The 15,076-nt window shown below is 51.3% G+C and overlaps 1 protein-coding gene across 2 annotated transcripts in view; it reads left to right on the top strand.

Moving 5' to 3' along the window:
- Nucleotides 1-15,076, top strand: part of SLC6A5 (solute carrier family 6 member 5) — a 90,095-nt gene that overhangs the window by 22,913 nt on the left and 52,106 nt on the right. The window contains exons 1-5 of one of the 2 annotated variants that reach the window (XM_017345563.3): nt 6,555-7,030; nt 8,420-8,953; nt 11,484-11,622; nt 14,224-14,355; nt 14,653-14,826. In XM_017345563.3, coding sequence (XP_017201052.2) covers nt 7,028-7,030; nt 8,420-8,953; nt 11,484-11,622; nt 14,224-14,355; nt 14,653-14,826 — 982 coding nt within the window. In that variant the 5' untranslated portion in view covers nt 6,555-7,027. Of the gene's footprint in view, nt 1-6,554; nt 7,031-8,419; nt 8,954-11,483; nt 11,623-14,223; nt 14,356-14,652; nt 14,827-15,076 lie in introns of those variants that run through there. The other variant, XM_051825012.2, reaches the window with a different exon arrangement.

Genomic DNA, 15,076 nt, shown 5'->3' with positions numbered 1-15,076 from the left:
AAAGATGTTTAGACTGAAATAGGGGCACTCAAAATAGAATGCATACACTACGAAATCATTTAAAAAGATGTCAGGGGGGCCCGCTCTGTGGCATAGGAGGTAAATCTGTGGCCAGCATCCCATATGGGTGCTGCTTTGAGTCCCAGCTGCTCCACATCTAATCCAGCTCCCTGCTAATGCACCTGGGGGAGCAGAGTGGAGGATGGCCCAAGTCCTCGGGCCCCCACACCCATGTAGGAGACCTGGAAGAAGCTCCTGGCTCTTGGCTTTGGATTGGCCCAGCTCTGGCTGTTGCAGCCATTTGGGGAGCGAACCAGAAGATAGATCTCTCTCTCTCCCTCTCTGTAACTCTGTCTTTGAAATAAATAAATAAATCTTAAAGAAAAGATTTCAGGGATCAGACTGGGCATTTAGCTTAGTATTTAAGATGTATACCCCCTGACTCCATTCCCCGCCTACCCCAGACCCACACACTAACCTGGGTTTGTTTCCTGATTCTGGCTCCTGATTCCAGCTTCCTGCTAATGCAGTTCCTGGGAGGCAGTGGTGATGATACACAGAGTTGGTTCCTGCCGCCCAGATGGGAGGCTTGGATTGAGTTCCTGACTCCCAATTTCAGCCCAGCCAAGCCCCAGCCATTGTGGGCATTTTGGGAGTGAACCAACAGATGCGAGTTCTGTGTGTCTCTCTTTCTCTCTCTCAAACAAACAAATTTTAAAAAGTGTTTTTCTAAAACTCAACCACAACAAAAGATTTCATAGATCATTTCTGGGATCTAGTGGTGACATACCAGGAGACAACTACCATCACTGCTCCCTGACTATGGGTTATATGTCCACCATGGTAGACCGAGCTGGACCCGTGCGTCTAGGCTGTTGTTCTGTTATAGTTTCATTCTATATTTGAATGCTGCAAATTACTAGAACCTATAGCTCTAAATTTCTATGACCCCTGGGCCCAATTTACAAGGGTTCCACCCATTGACAAAAATCACAAGGTTTTAGTGCTTAATCAATGCTGGGAGTTTCTACTGGTGTAAAGTATCTCGAATTGCCCAGGCCCTGCTTCAAACCGTGGTCCTCACCACTCTACTTTTCTGAACCCTCTTCAGAGTCCACTCAATAGCCTTGGTTCACACCATAAACTGCCTATACATCTGTTCTGCTCTACTTGTAGGAATTCCTACTAGGTTTGCTTGATGTTGAACTCAATTTTCCCCCCTGCTAACTAGGACAGCAAGAGAAGAGAGAAGGAGGAAAGAAAAGAGAATCTTACCAACACTGCAACATTGCAGACACAAATCATTAATTTTCTTGTATTCCATGTATCAGAAACCTCCTATTTCCAATAATGAATATATTTGAGACCTTCCCTGTATTACCAGTCTGGTGTCTCCCATTTCTGGGTTTGGGAAATTTGAGCAGATGAATAAACAGACTTAACACCTGGAGGAGGTCACTAAGTTGTTTATATCATAGGCATGGAGGAAAGCAAGGCTACCAGAATAATAAGAAGAGGCAGCATATATATATATATATGTATATATATATATATATGCATTAATGCTGTCATTATGGAAAAATTAGAAATCAGAAATGTTCAGCTTGGTGTGATTTTAGTTTAAGTCATTTTATAGTTTAGTGTATGTTTCAAGGGTGGGGGTGGGGTGAACAGAACACCATGATATTTTCCAAGACTCTGTCCTCTGAAGGTCTTAATTATATCCTGGTTCCACCTCAGCAGAGCTAGGAGATAGAGACACAAGGACTTTAGGAAGGAGGATTAGCCAAATATTGGTAGCTGGGATCCTTAATTAACTGAATTCATTTTTCTGAGCTGTACTCCTCAGAGAAAGACAGTAAAATAGATGTAGGGTTAATATTTCCAAATGAAAGTAGTCAGTTTAGTGAATATTAATTCTCATTAATGAAGGCAGTAAATTCTAGTGCTGAATTTTTTTCTTTGAAAAATTTTGTACATACTTCCATATAAATATAAAATATGACTAATACAGCCATTTTAGAAAGTGTAGTCTTTTCTTCTTTTTTCCCTTTTAGCTTGGTTCTCTCCCCATCACCTCTCCACTCCACTCACATCAATGCCCAGATTGCCTATGTAATCCTAGAGTTTCCACATTTTACTGAACACACACACACACACACACACACGGCTTTAGGTACTGTTCATCTTACAAAAGTTGGATCATATTATATATACTTTAATGTATCTGGCTTTTCTAAATACCTCATGGAAATCTTTCCAATATCTGTGTGATGATACTTCAAAAAGCTTGTGGGCAATGGAATTAAACCATAAGTTTATTTTGTTGCAAAAAAATTGAAATCCATTTTTAATATATTATGCATTTCCACTAACTTTTTGAAGAGCCTTTTTATGCATGAATTTAAAGTTTTTTAGTACTTCATAAACTTTTGATTCTATTTGCTAAGCACTTTTTGAATACCCTTGCATGGTTCTAATTCATTTAACAGCTATGTATCATTCTATATTGCAAATATACTAATGATCTACTGCAGATTTTTTTCAGTTTTTACTTTACAGATCTATGCTATAATTGACATTTTTGCATTGTGGCTTTTTCCCCCTTTGGAATCTCCCTAAGTGTGTGATTGCTGGATCAAAAAAAAAAAAAAATGGTTCAACTGTGTTTTGCTATTTAAAGGAGAGATGCTTTCAGCTTTTGTTTCTAATTTGCTAAGTGACCTTGAGCACGCCTGGTTTTCTCCGTGGTGTAGCAGGCGTGTGGAATCACAGATGACCTTGAGTGTCCTCGGTTTGTTCTGAACTTCTCTGCTTCAGCCTTGTGTTGTGCTGCAGTGACGCGGGAATCATCACTTCTGCTGAATCAGAAGCAAGTGTGCTGCCTCTCTCTCGGTTTGGAGACAGGACCTACACTCTGCAGGGACTGGTCCCTTAGCTGATCACTCACTTCTAAATCTGGACTCCTTTGCAATGCTGTGCTGAGGGAAGTTCACCTGGAGTAGTCTGTGTCTCCCTGACACCTGGAGTCCCATGAGAATGGAGAAGACAAGGAGGCTGACTGCAAGGACTCCAGGCTTCTGCTATTTATGTTGAGATTTACCTTAGTCTAAGCAAAATGTCTCTGTGTTTGAGCACCTTTCCAATAATTTTCTTTTCGTAAAGAAAAATACTTGATTATCGGTTAACTGAACCACTGAATGAGGAGAGGCAAATGTGGCACGATGATGAGTTACTTTGTCAGACTTTCCAATTTGGGTCTATCTACCCACATGAAACCTTCTGGGCTGGGTAGAGAAAACTGTCTTATTTGCTAAATCTGTGGAGTCTCCGTTTAGGTACCTCACATGCACATTATCATTTAATCCTCAACCACCCTGAGGTAGGTTCATTCTTCTTATCTTTATTTTTGCCATCAGGACTCTCCAAGGTCCAGAGCTAGGAGGTAGTGCAGTGTGTCGGCAGAACCCACGTTCTTGGCACCAAACAACACTGCAATGCAGCTGGGTGATGGCAGACAAGTGGGACAAAAATATCTCATGGCTTCTCCCCTACCAGTAGGGCCACTGGAAATCCACCCTGGCCCTAACATCTATCATCTATAGCAGCTTCAGGTGTCATGGCTCTCATTTTAAAATCACAGTGCTCACATTGTATTTCCCAGTGTTATGGGGGGTGGCCAGGAAGCCACACGGGCCTGGGTTCAAATCCTGCCTCTGCCCGCTGAGCTGGGCCACTTTCTCCGTCCTCCTGGCTAAGCGCACTGGCAGCTTTTTCCAGCACACTGCCCTGAAGAGCAGCGAAGGCTAGTGCCCTGGTCTTGGCACAAACACTGGCGTCAGGGCAGTCACCTGAGGTCTCTTTCAGCAGGCTACCGCCATACAGTTGGGTGGACACGGATTTGCAAAAATAGCTATTTATTTGCTTATCTGCATGGAAGGAGGGTGGGAACAAAGTGATCGAGGACAAAATCAATTACTATTTTTCATCTTTGACAAAGTAATTAAGGCCGTAGTGACTGGCTAATTCCGACCGAATGGCTGCGCGATGATGGATGCGGATTTGTGGGCTCCTTGGCTGCGGCGCAGGTCAGATTATCACTCCAAACAGGCGGCTGCGGAGGGCGCGGGCAGAGGCCCGTGTCCAGAAGACGTGAGCCTTTACCTCTTTTTATTCCACCACCCCCCCCCCCGCCGTAAAAATAAATAAATAAATAAATTTACAAAACCACAGCGGATCCATTCTCTGCGTTTCGCAGGCGCTGATACACGCCAGGACGCACAAGCTGCCCCGGGGCCTGGCCTCCCGCCCCTCCCCGCACGCTCTCTCCCGCCTTCGCACCCAAACCTTCCTGCCCGGCTAGTTCCCGGCCACTCCACCCCCGCGCTGGCCTCAGAGCGACCCCTCTAGGCCCCTGGGTTCTGGACTGCCCCTCCACCCGCCACAAGGCCCCTCCTTTCCAGAATCTTGCGGCTAAAGGGGGAGGGGTGGGAAGCCCTAGCAGCGCCTCCACCACCCTCCCCATCCCCTCAACACCCGCAGCTTTGCCTGCGCGTCACCCGCCTCTGCAGGTGCTGACGCGCGGCGGGCCCCACGCGGGAACCCGAGTGCGCACTTGGCCGGGGAGGGCCGGCGGGCGACGCGTCAGGGCAGGGGGCTGAGCGGGGGCGCAGGCGTCACTCACGCCCAGGGCCGCGACTAGGGAAGGCGAGAAGGCCGGCAGAGCTCCCGCGCCGTTGCGCCGCCCTCCTGCTCCTCCTGGAGCCAGGAACCTCGTGCGCCCTGGAGCGTCTCGTACCGGGTGGAGGCTTCACTCACTCGTGGCCCTGTGCGGAGGCTGCTCAAATGCAAATTGCGAAACTGGCCCGAACTTTTCCAAGTCGTGATTGTCCCTCATGGAAGTCAGTCCAGACTGCAGAGGGAGGCTTACGCAAGCTACCGGCCGCGCACCAGCGCTTATCTGGCCTGTCCTCTACATCCCGGCATCCCAGTCTGGGTCCTTCTTGGAAATTGGGGTTGTTTTGGAATAAGCGCCAGGCAGGTTCCCCCCTAAACTTCCCTCGTGGCACCAAGAACCTAAGATGTTTCCCAGCGCCAGCCAAGGCGGGAGAATGGACCGGCCCTTGCAGGATTCTCGGCTAGCAGGCTCGCCCGACCCTCTTCCAGCCTGAGTTCACAGGGGCTCACCTCTGGCTCCTTAGCGTCCTCCCGGGCCTTGCCGGGTTCCCTCTGAGCGGGCCCTGGGGAGAGAGCGCGTGTGGCGCCAGCGACCGCCCTCTAGGAGGTGGTAGGGGGTTTCTCCGGGATTCGACAAAGATGTTCTGAGCCTCAGCTTTCCCAGCTTTTTAAAATTGGCAGAGTTTCTCAAAGACTGCTGCCAAGGCTTAGTGGGACCATTCATGGAGAGCACAAAATTCAGTACTGAGACCTCGATAAATGTTAACTCAGACTACAGTAAAAAGCGCCCTGAAACCAACGGAAGCTCTTAGGGAACCTAAAGTACAAGAAATGCAGGCTGTGGGCTCCAGCTGGCCGCCCTCCGAGGGCCCAGGTGGGAGAACCCAGCAACCGAGGCGTCGGAGCGCGGTGGGCATCTCGGGAGGGGGCAGCCCTGCAGTGCCCCCGGCGCCCGCCGCAATCTGCCGCCGCAGCCTCTGCCTGCGGCCGCCTCGGCGTTATCCTCCAATCGCAAGGGGGCTGCCCAGCCGAGTGCGACGGTGAGGACCCGAGGCAGTGGGCCGGGCGGCGGGCAGCACGGAAGGGAAGTGCTGTCCACAGCTCTCCAACCCCGAGGCCAGGAGTTCCCTGAGTGAGGCTGGCAGGGGTGGAGAGAAGAGAAGTCTTTTTGCTGAGCATCCCCCTCTAGTTTGCAAACTACCTCTTTGTGAAAGCGTTTCCCCTTTCTTATGATAGTAACCCCTGCCTTGGAAAGTCCATTTAATTGCTGCGGCCACTGCCCCTCCCCTCCTATCCTCTCCAACGGACTTGGCTTCCTGGGGTCTGTGCTGACCCCGGTTGCTGGGGATCGAGTTTTTTTTTTTTTTTTTTTTTTTTTTTTTTTTTTGGGGGGGGTGTCTCTAAGACTCCGCTCGCTTACAAATCAGGCCTGGCTCTGGTTGTTTTTTTCCTGAAAGGAATATGGGAAAAAAAAGACAAAAAAACAAACAAACAAAAAAACCAAACGGGTGTCCTTTGAAAGTGGTCTGAGACCCAGGTCAGTGGTGAAAATGAAATCCTTTTTATTTCTCTAAAACATTTTCGAAAGAACTTTAAAAAGTACATTGAGTACAATCAATTGCTCAGCATTTTCTCTTCATTGTGTTATAATAGGACCTCAATTCGAAAACCCAGGATCCCTCCAAGAACCTTTATCTGGGATGGTAGGGATGCGGGAATCTGAAGTCTGCGTGCAGGCAAGGTGGGTGCACCCAAGGGAATGCAGAACCTGTGTCTGTATCAGCCACGGCACAGCTGTGAGACTAGGAGCAGACCTTCTATTGCTTTCTGGCTAGTGTTATGGAGCTTGCTGAAGGTTCAGAGAGACAGCTCTGCTCCTGGAATCTGCTGGAAGATAAAAACACCATAGAGGTTGAACCCCTCCCCCGCTCCTACCTCGACAGCCCACTCCACTCTGCTGGCGGCTGCGCCTGGCTTTGGGTGCAGTGGGACGTGTCCCTCCCATGTTTCCATTAATTAGGAGGAGGCAAACTTCTGTCTTCCCCTCCCACCGGCTTTGGTTTAGTAATCAGACCCACATGAGTCACGCCAAACACACAACCCCCTCCTGCCCGACTGACAACTAGCAAGCGTACTCTAGGCTGTTGTCCCTTTAAAATTGGAATCCAAGGGGGTAATGATTTATCAAACTTGTATTATCAAGAAGATGTCAAACGAAGGGCACCTTGCTTTGCACTGACGCAAACCTGGCCTTTCCCAAGGAGATATAGAAACGCTTCTCCTGCGGAGCCAAACCCAGTTAATAGCGGGCTTTGCTCTCTACCGGTTCAATCTGTTGCCTGTGTCCGACATGGTGAGTGTTCCTTTTGTTCTTTTCGTAGGAAAGTGGTCTGAGGGGATAGGAAGCCAGATTCGTTTTGAATATTTCCTTTTGAAAGACCTGTGCGTTGGGCGGGAGGAGGGTGAGCAATTATTGCAACCATAGGTATTTGTATTGGTGAACAGCACCTGCAGTCGGAAAGAGGTTTGCTATACTGTAGGGCTGAGGGGGTCGGTGGCGGGTGGCTCTCCAAGGCGGGATTCTGAGCGCTGTCCTCGGTGCTGAAAAACCAGATGCCGCTACACAGGCGCGTTGCCCTGGGTCCTAGAGGCTATTGAGACAGCAAGGCTGGCTGGGGTAAAGGCGCTTAGACTGGACGCAAATTAAGGAGTTTTGATCTATGCATTTTGTGAAAGGGAGCTGGAGGGGGGGACAGGTGATTGAGGCAAAGGTGTTCTGATTATTCTTACAATATAGCAATAACTATTGATGCTAATATTTAGGAAGCCCCAAAGCTAAGATGAGGGGCATAAGAAGCCCAAAGGAGCACAACTGACAGTTGTTCTCCTATGAAATCCAATTGGGAGGAAGCATTATAAATTAATTGTGAGTTTTGGTCTTCACGCAAGGGTACGGGTGTGAAGGATATTAGATTCCTGTGAACAGTCAATGCCTACAAAACGAATACAATACAAAAAAATTTTCAGGTTCGTTTACATTTCTGGAAATCTGAAGGTGAATGTAGATTGTGGGAGATAGACCATGTTACTACCTGTGTTTTAAGCCTGGTTAATTATTGTTGTTGTGGGATTTTGCTATTGGTGGTGGTGTTTTGATCGAGATCTTTATCTTTGCCTCTGCTACCCAGCAGGCTGGGGTGAGTTTGGGGGCGCTGGGATTTGCACAACCAATTTGGCCTCAAGCGCTCACTGGTGCCAAGGCATCAGCTTTGTGGCCACAGCTTGTCTATGGGAAAGAAAAAAAAAAAGGCAATGTGCATTGTTGAATGACAAAGGAAATGGGGCGGAAAATTAAAGAATCTTTCTACAATGGTGACGGGGGCGCCCACACCCCACAGCCGTGATGTGAAATCCAGAACAGGCGGGGAGCTCTGGGCTGTAGGGCTATTTACACCCTCCCAGTTTGCCCCCTCCAAAAACCACTTCTCCCTCTTTTCTTACTTCGTCCTCCATCGGGAAGGGCATATCAGCTTGCTTCTGTCATCGGGTTACTCAGAGACTGCAGAGTTGAGAAATACTGACTGCAATTTTTCTTGGGGCAAGGGAAAAATCCAAATTCCGATTTGCGCCCCCAGATAATGCGTCTGGACGTGAGCTGTGAAGTCTCCATGTGTAGATACAGGTATTTTTAACGCTGCCGCGACTTAAATTTTTTTGCACGAATTTAACGTTGTGTTTGCAGGATTGCAGTGCCCCCAAGGAAATGAATAAGCAACCGGCCAACAGCCTGGAGGCGGCGGCGGTGCCAGGCCACTCGGATGGCCGGTGTGCACCCAGGACCAGCCCTGAGCAGGAGCTGCCCGCGGCCACCGCCACGCCGCTGCCACGTGTGCCCAGGTCGGCTTCAACCGGCGCCCAAACTTTCCACTCAGCCGACGCGCGGGCCTGTGAGGCCGATCGGTCTGGAATGGGGTCGTGCAAACTCAGTAGCCCTCGGGCTCAGGCAGCCTCGGCTGCTCTGCCGGACTTGAGCGAAGCGCACCGCGCGCAGGCGGTCTCGGCTTCGGCGGGCGCCGGGCCAGGCAACGCGCTGCACTGTAAGATCCCGGCTCTGCGAGGTCCGGAGGGGGATGCGAACGTGAGTGTGGGCAAGGGCACCCTGGAGCGGAACAATACTCCGGCCGTGGGCTGGTTGAACATGAGCCAGAGCACCGTGGTGCTGGGCACGGATGGAATCGCGTCAGTGCTCCCGGGAAGCGTGGCCACCGATACCCAGGTAAGCAAGTCGCGTGGGGCCCGCGCCGCCTTCTGCTCTCCAGCCGCGCACGGGGCGAGACAAGGCGAGCCAGGCCGTGGCGGGTGCACGTGTGCTGATGGGGAGACCGATTGGCAGTGTCAAGTGATGGATGCGGGACACGGCTTTGTGGCTTCAGAAGCTCGCACTGCGCTGAGGTGGCCGGTTTAGGGCATGAGGGCTGCAGTGACCATGCCAGAGGGGCCACAACTTGCCACTTGTCAGCCCAGGACGGTGGTAGGACCAGGGATTGGGGCGCAGATCCGACAGATTACCTGCTTTGTTCAGACACAATTCCTCTCCTGCCTCTTACCTCTTTATTTGTTTTCCTTAAATTAAAAAAACAAAAACACGGAGTAAACTCTGTGGTGGTGGTGGCTAATGGTTTAATATCAAATGAGGATTCATTGGATGCAAGGTGGGTTTGCATGAGGCTACTGAAGCTTCAAGCTTTGGGGCCCATCTTTTGCCCTGACCCTTCCAAAACCTGCTATCCAATATTCTCATCATAATTTTGCTCCTCAACTCCCAAAACAAACTTTCTTCAATTTTGTAAGCTTCAGGCCCCACCAAACTGGATCTGTCCCTGCATTTGCCCCCTTACCACTCAGAGTGGTAGAAAAACCCACTGAGCTAATCTCTGCCCCTGGTTAAGGACAGAGGCAGCTCTCTTTCTTCCATGTAAGCTTTTGTTTTCTGCCATTTCCCTCCAATTTCCCTTCTCTCATCTTCTGTGTGAGTCCTGTTTCACCTACTGCAGCTCTCCCATTGCCTGCCTTTCTGCTGTTTCCTCTCCTCTTCTGGGCTCAGGAGCTAGGTTTTTGTCCAGCAATAGGGCTCTCAGACCAGAATATCTGCCTGTGTGCAATGCAGGGTTTATAGAGCCCTTCTGTCCTTAGTCACTTCAGTGTTTGCACCACACACACACACACACACACACACTCTCACATTTATCCATAGACCTACACCCAGCTGCTAGAGTAACTAGAAATGGACATGAACTTGGACTTTCCCACTCACCCTTGCTTTGGGGGGGTTCACCTCTGTCTATGTGTATTAGCTGTCTATGACAGCATGAACCCCATAGTGTGACCCTGAATGTGGAAGAAAATTCATTTCACATGCCTTGCTTAACCTCTGCACTGCGGCAAGAGGGACTGGAGCTCCCCATCTCCCCCGCCTTTACAGCCTGGAAGCCTGGGAGGTGGGGTTAGAGGTGGGGGTGGTGTGTGGGTGGGAGGAGTACAGGGAGGATGTTCCTGTTCTTGCAAGTACTTTTTTCAGCCCCGCCCATCTTGCTGATTGTGGTTTTCTGACACTCACCCTGCTCCTCCCCAGGACTTCTGTTTTACCCTCTGGGTGTGTGTGTGTGTGTGGTGGGGGGAATAGTACAAGGCTCACCAGGTTACTACAATGGGAGGAGGAGGGTGACTGAGGATGGCAGTGGCCCGAGTCTCTGGAAGCTTTGTGCAGAGTCCAAGTGTCCTGAACATGTTCAGAGTGCACCTTATGTGACCTCATCCCACAGCTTTTCCTGGTGAGCAGTCAGGCATTCCAGAACCGGGTTCAGCCCCAAGAAAGCATCGTAGTGGGAGCTTGGAGAAGTGAGCCATGAAAGATACATAGATTGCTGGAGCTGGCCAGTGCCTCAAGGGACAGTTATTTCAAGCCCCTTGTTTTACAGATGTGGACACAGAGGTTCAGAGAGTGCAAGTGGTTGCTTGGGGTAATCTAGCTGATCAGCAGTAAAATTTAGACCAGAACCCAAAGTTTTATACACTCTGTCTCTTACCATATGTACCTTTTCCGTTTGCCAGCTTTTTATTTTCACCCCACCCCCCTCCTGCATTTCTCCTTTGCCCCAGGGCAGAAGTAGCCTCCCCTTCCCCTAAATTCATTTCCCCTTCCCCTAATTTAAATTAGCTGACCAGGCAGGTTTCCTGTAGGCGTTGGTGAGGCAAAGGCTCTGGCTGGCTTCAGGCATTGCAGCTCTCTTTCTGGCCTTTGCACACAATCCACAGAAAGGGCAGGCAGGAGAAGGGGTGGTGTGGTGAGGGCACTTCGGGAGGAGAGGGAGGGATTGGTTAGGAATCTGCTTGCTGGGAACTTTGGGCATGATGTTGGGAGCCTGCTTGCCAAATAAATTCTTGGGGATGGAGGGATCTGCTTGCAACCAACCTCTAGTTTCAAGGTTTGGGGACAGCTGCTTGCCAGTGGGTTCGGACTGCAGGATTTGGCAAAGGGGATTCTGGGATCTGTTTAAGGTGGATCTTCAGATAAGAAGTCGGGGCCTGCTTGTTGAAAGACTCGCAGGGCCAGGTTGAAGGGTGACGTCCTTGCTTGTAGATGCATTCGTTCTTTAGAATTGGGGTCCTGCTTGCCGATGCATCCTCGGTTGAAAACTGCGGGTCTGCTTGCTGGGAAGGACCCTCGGCCGGAGGGCGGGGTGGAGTGGGACCTGCTTGCGACCTAGCAGGGGCTGTTATCCGACCATGTGCTTTTCCGCCCCCAGGAGGACGAGCAAGGGGATGAGAATAAGGCCCGAGGGAACTGGTCCAGCAAACTGGACTTCATCCTGTCCATGGTGGGGTATGCAGTGGGGCTGGGCAATGTCTGGAGGTTTCCCTACCTGGCCTTCCAGAACGGGGGAGGTATGGCTTTTCCGCTCTTTCCGCCTGCGGCGCGGCGGGGCGGGCTCTTGAGGGGCGTGGGGGGTACGCAGAGCCCTCGGGCAGGGTCCGAGGTGGGAGGCTCAGGGCAGCCTCGGCAGTCCCCAGCCTCATCCCCTGGAAGCTGCTGCGTAGAGCTGGAGGGCAAAAGCAACAGTAGGCGGTGTGCGCTGCATCCAGGAGGCTTTTACCTGGAGATGGAGAGCCAGAGAGGCCCCCGCACCTGCGCCCGATCCAGTCTGGCGGGCCTTGGGTCGCGACCCAAGAGAGCATCGACGCATGGGAGTGCAGACTGTAGTGTAGCCGTCGCGTATCTGGGCAGTGACGCGAACCTAATCGATTTTACAGCCAGATGCTGTGCAGTCCTGGAGGTCTGAATTAAGAACATTCTAAGACGATAACGAGGAAATCTAAGCTTCTAGGACAGACTAAGAATGCGCGCGGAGGAACGCAGCACGCAGGCTGCCCGGAAGGCGCGAGGGGGGAGGGGCTGCCCTTTGAACCCCCAGCAGAAGTCCCCTTCTCCAGCCTCCCACACAGCCCCTCTCGGGCAGACACCGGCTATATTTCGATTTTGGTAAAATGGATGAGCAATCGCAGTTTTCTTTCCATTGTCCTAACTGCCTCTGAAGAGCGGAGATGGCGAGAACACGGGATAGGCCCGCGCCAGCTGCAGGGCCACCACAATCCAGCACTTCCATCCCCGCGGGGAGGGAACCGACGCGTGCAGGGTCCCATTTGCTTCCCCCTCGCCACGCGACGCTCAGGCGCCGCGGACCAGACGTTCGTTCCCACGTCCGCGAACCAGGCGCCCTCTAAGAATAAATAGGAGTTTGCTCCTTTCCCGCATCGTCGCAGCTGCGGTCAAAGGGACGAGGTGCGCGCTCCCGCTCCCCAGAGAGCAGCTTCAAGGTGGTTTCATTTTGCATTTGCCTCTTGGTTCCGCACCAGGCGGAGTCTGGCGCTGTGAGACGGACAGGTGGGCCAACACGGGACGGCTAAAACGGCAAAATGGGTGACCTCCTGCCCTCGACCGGTTCCAGATTAGAACACGTGGACAAGTACTCATGAGGCTCGCAGAGCTTTTGTAATCAGGAGTGTCCTGGAAAGAAAAGGACCAGCGCTGGCCTCACGGAGATAGATAGGCGCCCAGCAGGGTTTCCCGCAGGCTTGAGCTGGGCTGCCGGGGCCAGAATAAGGCTTCCAGGACCAGAAGAGGTGGGGACCCGGGAAGGGAGTGGAGAGGGAATTCAGCCAAGGAAGTTTAGGGACACAAGTGCCTGCGCTTTGCTGGCCCGAGATCCGTGGAGTGCGGGGCTGCGGGCGCCCGGCCACGAGGTGACCGGGGATGCGGGCGGAGCCAGGTGTCAGGAGCGGGAAGGCGGACTTCTCCCGCACTGCGACTGCGCCCGGGGCCCGCAAACCCTAGCGCAGGGTGCAGAGTCCGGCCCCTCCTTCTCCTCGCACAATCCCCTCCTTTCTCAAAGCTGTTAGGAGAGGAGGACAAAGCAGGGTCCCCCGGTTGTCTCCCCGGCGGCCCACGGTTGCTCCCGGGAGAGCCTCTGGCTGGAAAGGCCCTTCCGTGGAACACGGGCCGGGAGAGGGACCACTGCCGCATCAGAGAAAAATCAGCTTTCTCTTTGCTGAATAGTGTTCTGGGCTATGGAATTTCTACCCCTCAGATTGATCATGGAAGAGTGCTTCCTGGTTGAAACTTCCTAAAAATCATGGCAATTCCCCAAACCCCTCCCACACAACCTCAAAGAATCCTTAGAGGGAAGAAGCCCAGACCACCCTCAGCAAGCCTGTGAGGCTCCCAGATACTGCACTAGGGTGGGCATTCTGGGGAATGGAGAGATGGCAGTAACTGACTCAGGCGGCTCACCACCCTGTCCAGACACCCATATCAACGTTAGGGAAGGATCAGAGCCTGGGGCAAGGTGCTGTGGGAAGACAGAGCAGGGAGACTTTCTGAGGATGAACCATTTGCATTGACCTTGAAGGCTGCAAGGGAATTCTCTTATGGAAAAGGAGGGTGAATAGTGTGTGATGGAGGTGGTGGTTGTGGGGGAGGGATTCTCACGCTGGCTGCCTGTCCCACAGAGCAGACACAACCCTGGTTGGCACAAGGTGTACCTGGGTCATTGTGGAAAATGGCTCCCCAGGATTAGCTTAGCAGGTTTTAGATCCTGGGAAGGCTGGGACTCTGATGCGATTTCACCCAGTTTGCTTTCAGCCAAAGGCATGGATTTGCTGATCCCTAGAGGGACTTAATTTGGAGACATTAAAGTGCTACCAAAAATGAAACTGCAAAACCGCACATCACCCCAGACATTCTGTTTGATGGAGCTTTGAGACAAGGAGTGAATTTGTATAAGTTCCCTTACACTATTGGAGGAGGGCTTTTAAATGAACTGGGGTTACCTGTTATTGAGCCAGGATGTCAAAAGCTTCTTTGGAAAAGGAGCTTAATTGTCCTTTAGCTCATTAAAAGGGAGCCCCACCCCAACCCAGAGGGTTAAGGTGGCCCAGAGCCCTGCCTTTCCCTCCCAGAGCTCTCACTTCCCACTCTCTCTTTCCAAGGTGCTTTCCTCATCCCTTACCTGATGATGCTGGCTCTGGCTGGGTTACCCATCTTCTTCCTGGAGGTGTCGCTGGGCCAGTTTGCCAGTCAAGGGCCAGTGTCTGTGTGGAAGGCCATCCCAGCCCTACAAGGTGAGTCCCACCTGCCTCCCAGCCTCTCCGGGCCCTTACACTGCCCTCTCTGGCTCCAGTAGAACTGTGATCAGTAGCCCCCACTCCTTCCTTCATTTACTGACTCTTTCTGGAGGATAGTCAAAGATCCTCTCTGACGGTGTTGAGTTCCTGGCAGGGTGCCTCGGTGTCCCTGGTAGACATTGAGTCCACCCGACTTGGGACATCCCTCTGTACTAGATCATGACCCTGTAGTCAACTCTGAGAATTCCATGGGAATTGGGATAAGAATGAACTCTAGAACTTTTGCTTCTGCAGGTTGTGGCATCGCAATGCTGATCATCTCTGTCCTAATAGCCATATACTACAATGTGATTATTTGCTACACACTTTTCTACCTGTTTGCCTCCTTTGTGTCTGTGCTGCCCTGGGGTTCCTGCAACAACCCTTGGAACACGCCAGAATGCAAAGATAAAACCAAACTTTTATTAGGTAAGTTTGGATATACCTGCTTTAGCTGTGTGTGGTTTGAACTATTATGTGGTCATTCAAAAGAGATTAATTGAACACATGTTTGTCAGCCTCTGTACTAGGTGCTGGGGACACAGAGATTAAATCAAACAACTAAACATGTTTAGTTCTAACATTTAAGGAGCTCATGGCTCAGGGGTGGGATAGTCAAATTCCTCTTTGCTCATGAATAGTTTTAAAAATGCAGACTCACTTCAACAATGAGGCTTAA

This window comes from Oryctolagus cuniculus, chromosome 1, assembly GCF_964237555.1.
Source record: "Oryctolagus cuniculus chromosome 1, mOryCun1.1, whole genome shotgun sequence".
NCBI lineage: Eukaryota > Metazoa > Chordata > Mammalia > Lagomorpha > Leporidae > Oryctolagus > Oryctolagus cuniculus.
Note: the sequence above shows the minus strand (reverse complement) of the source record. Positions and strands in the feature narration are given on the sequence as shown.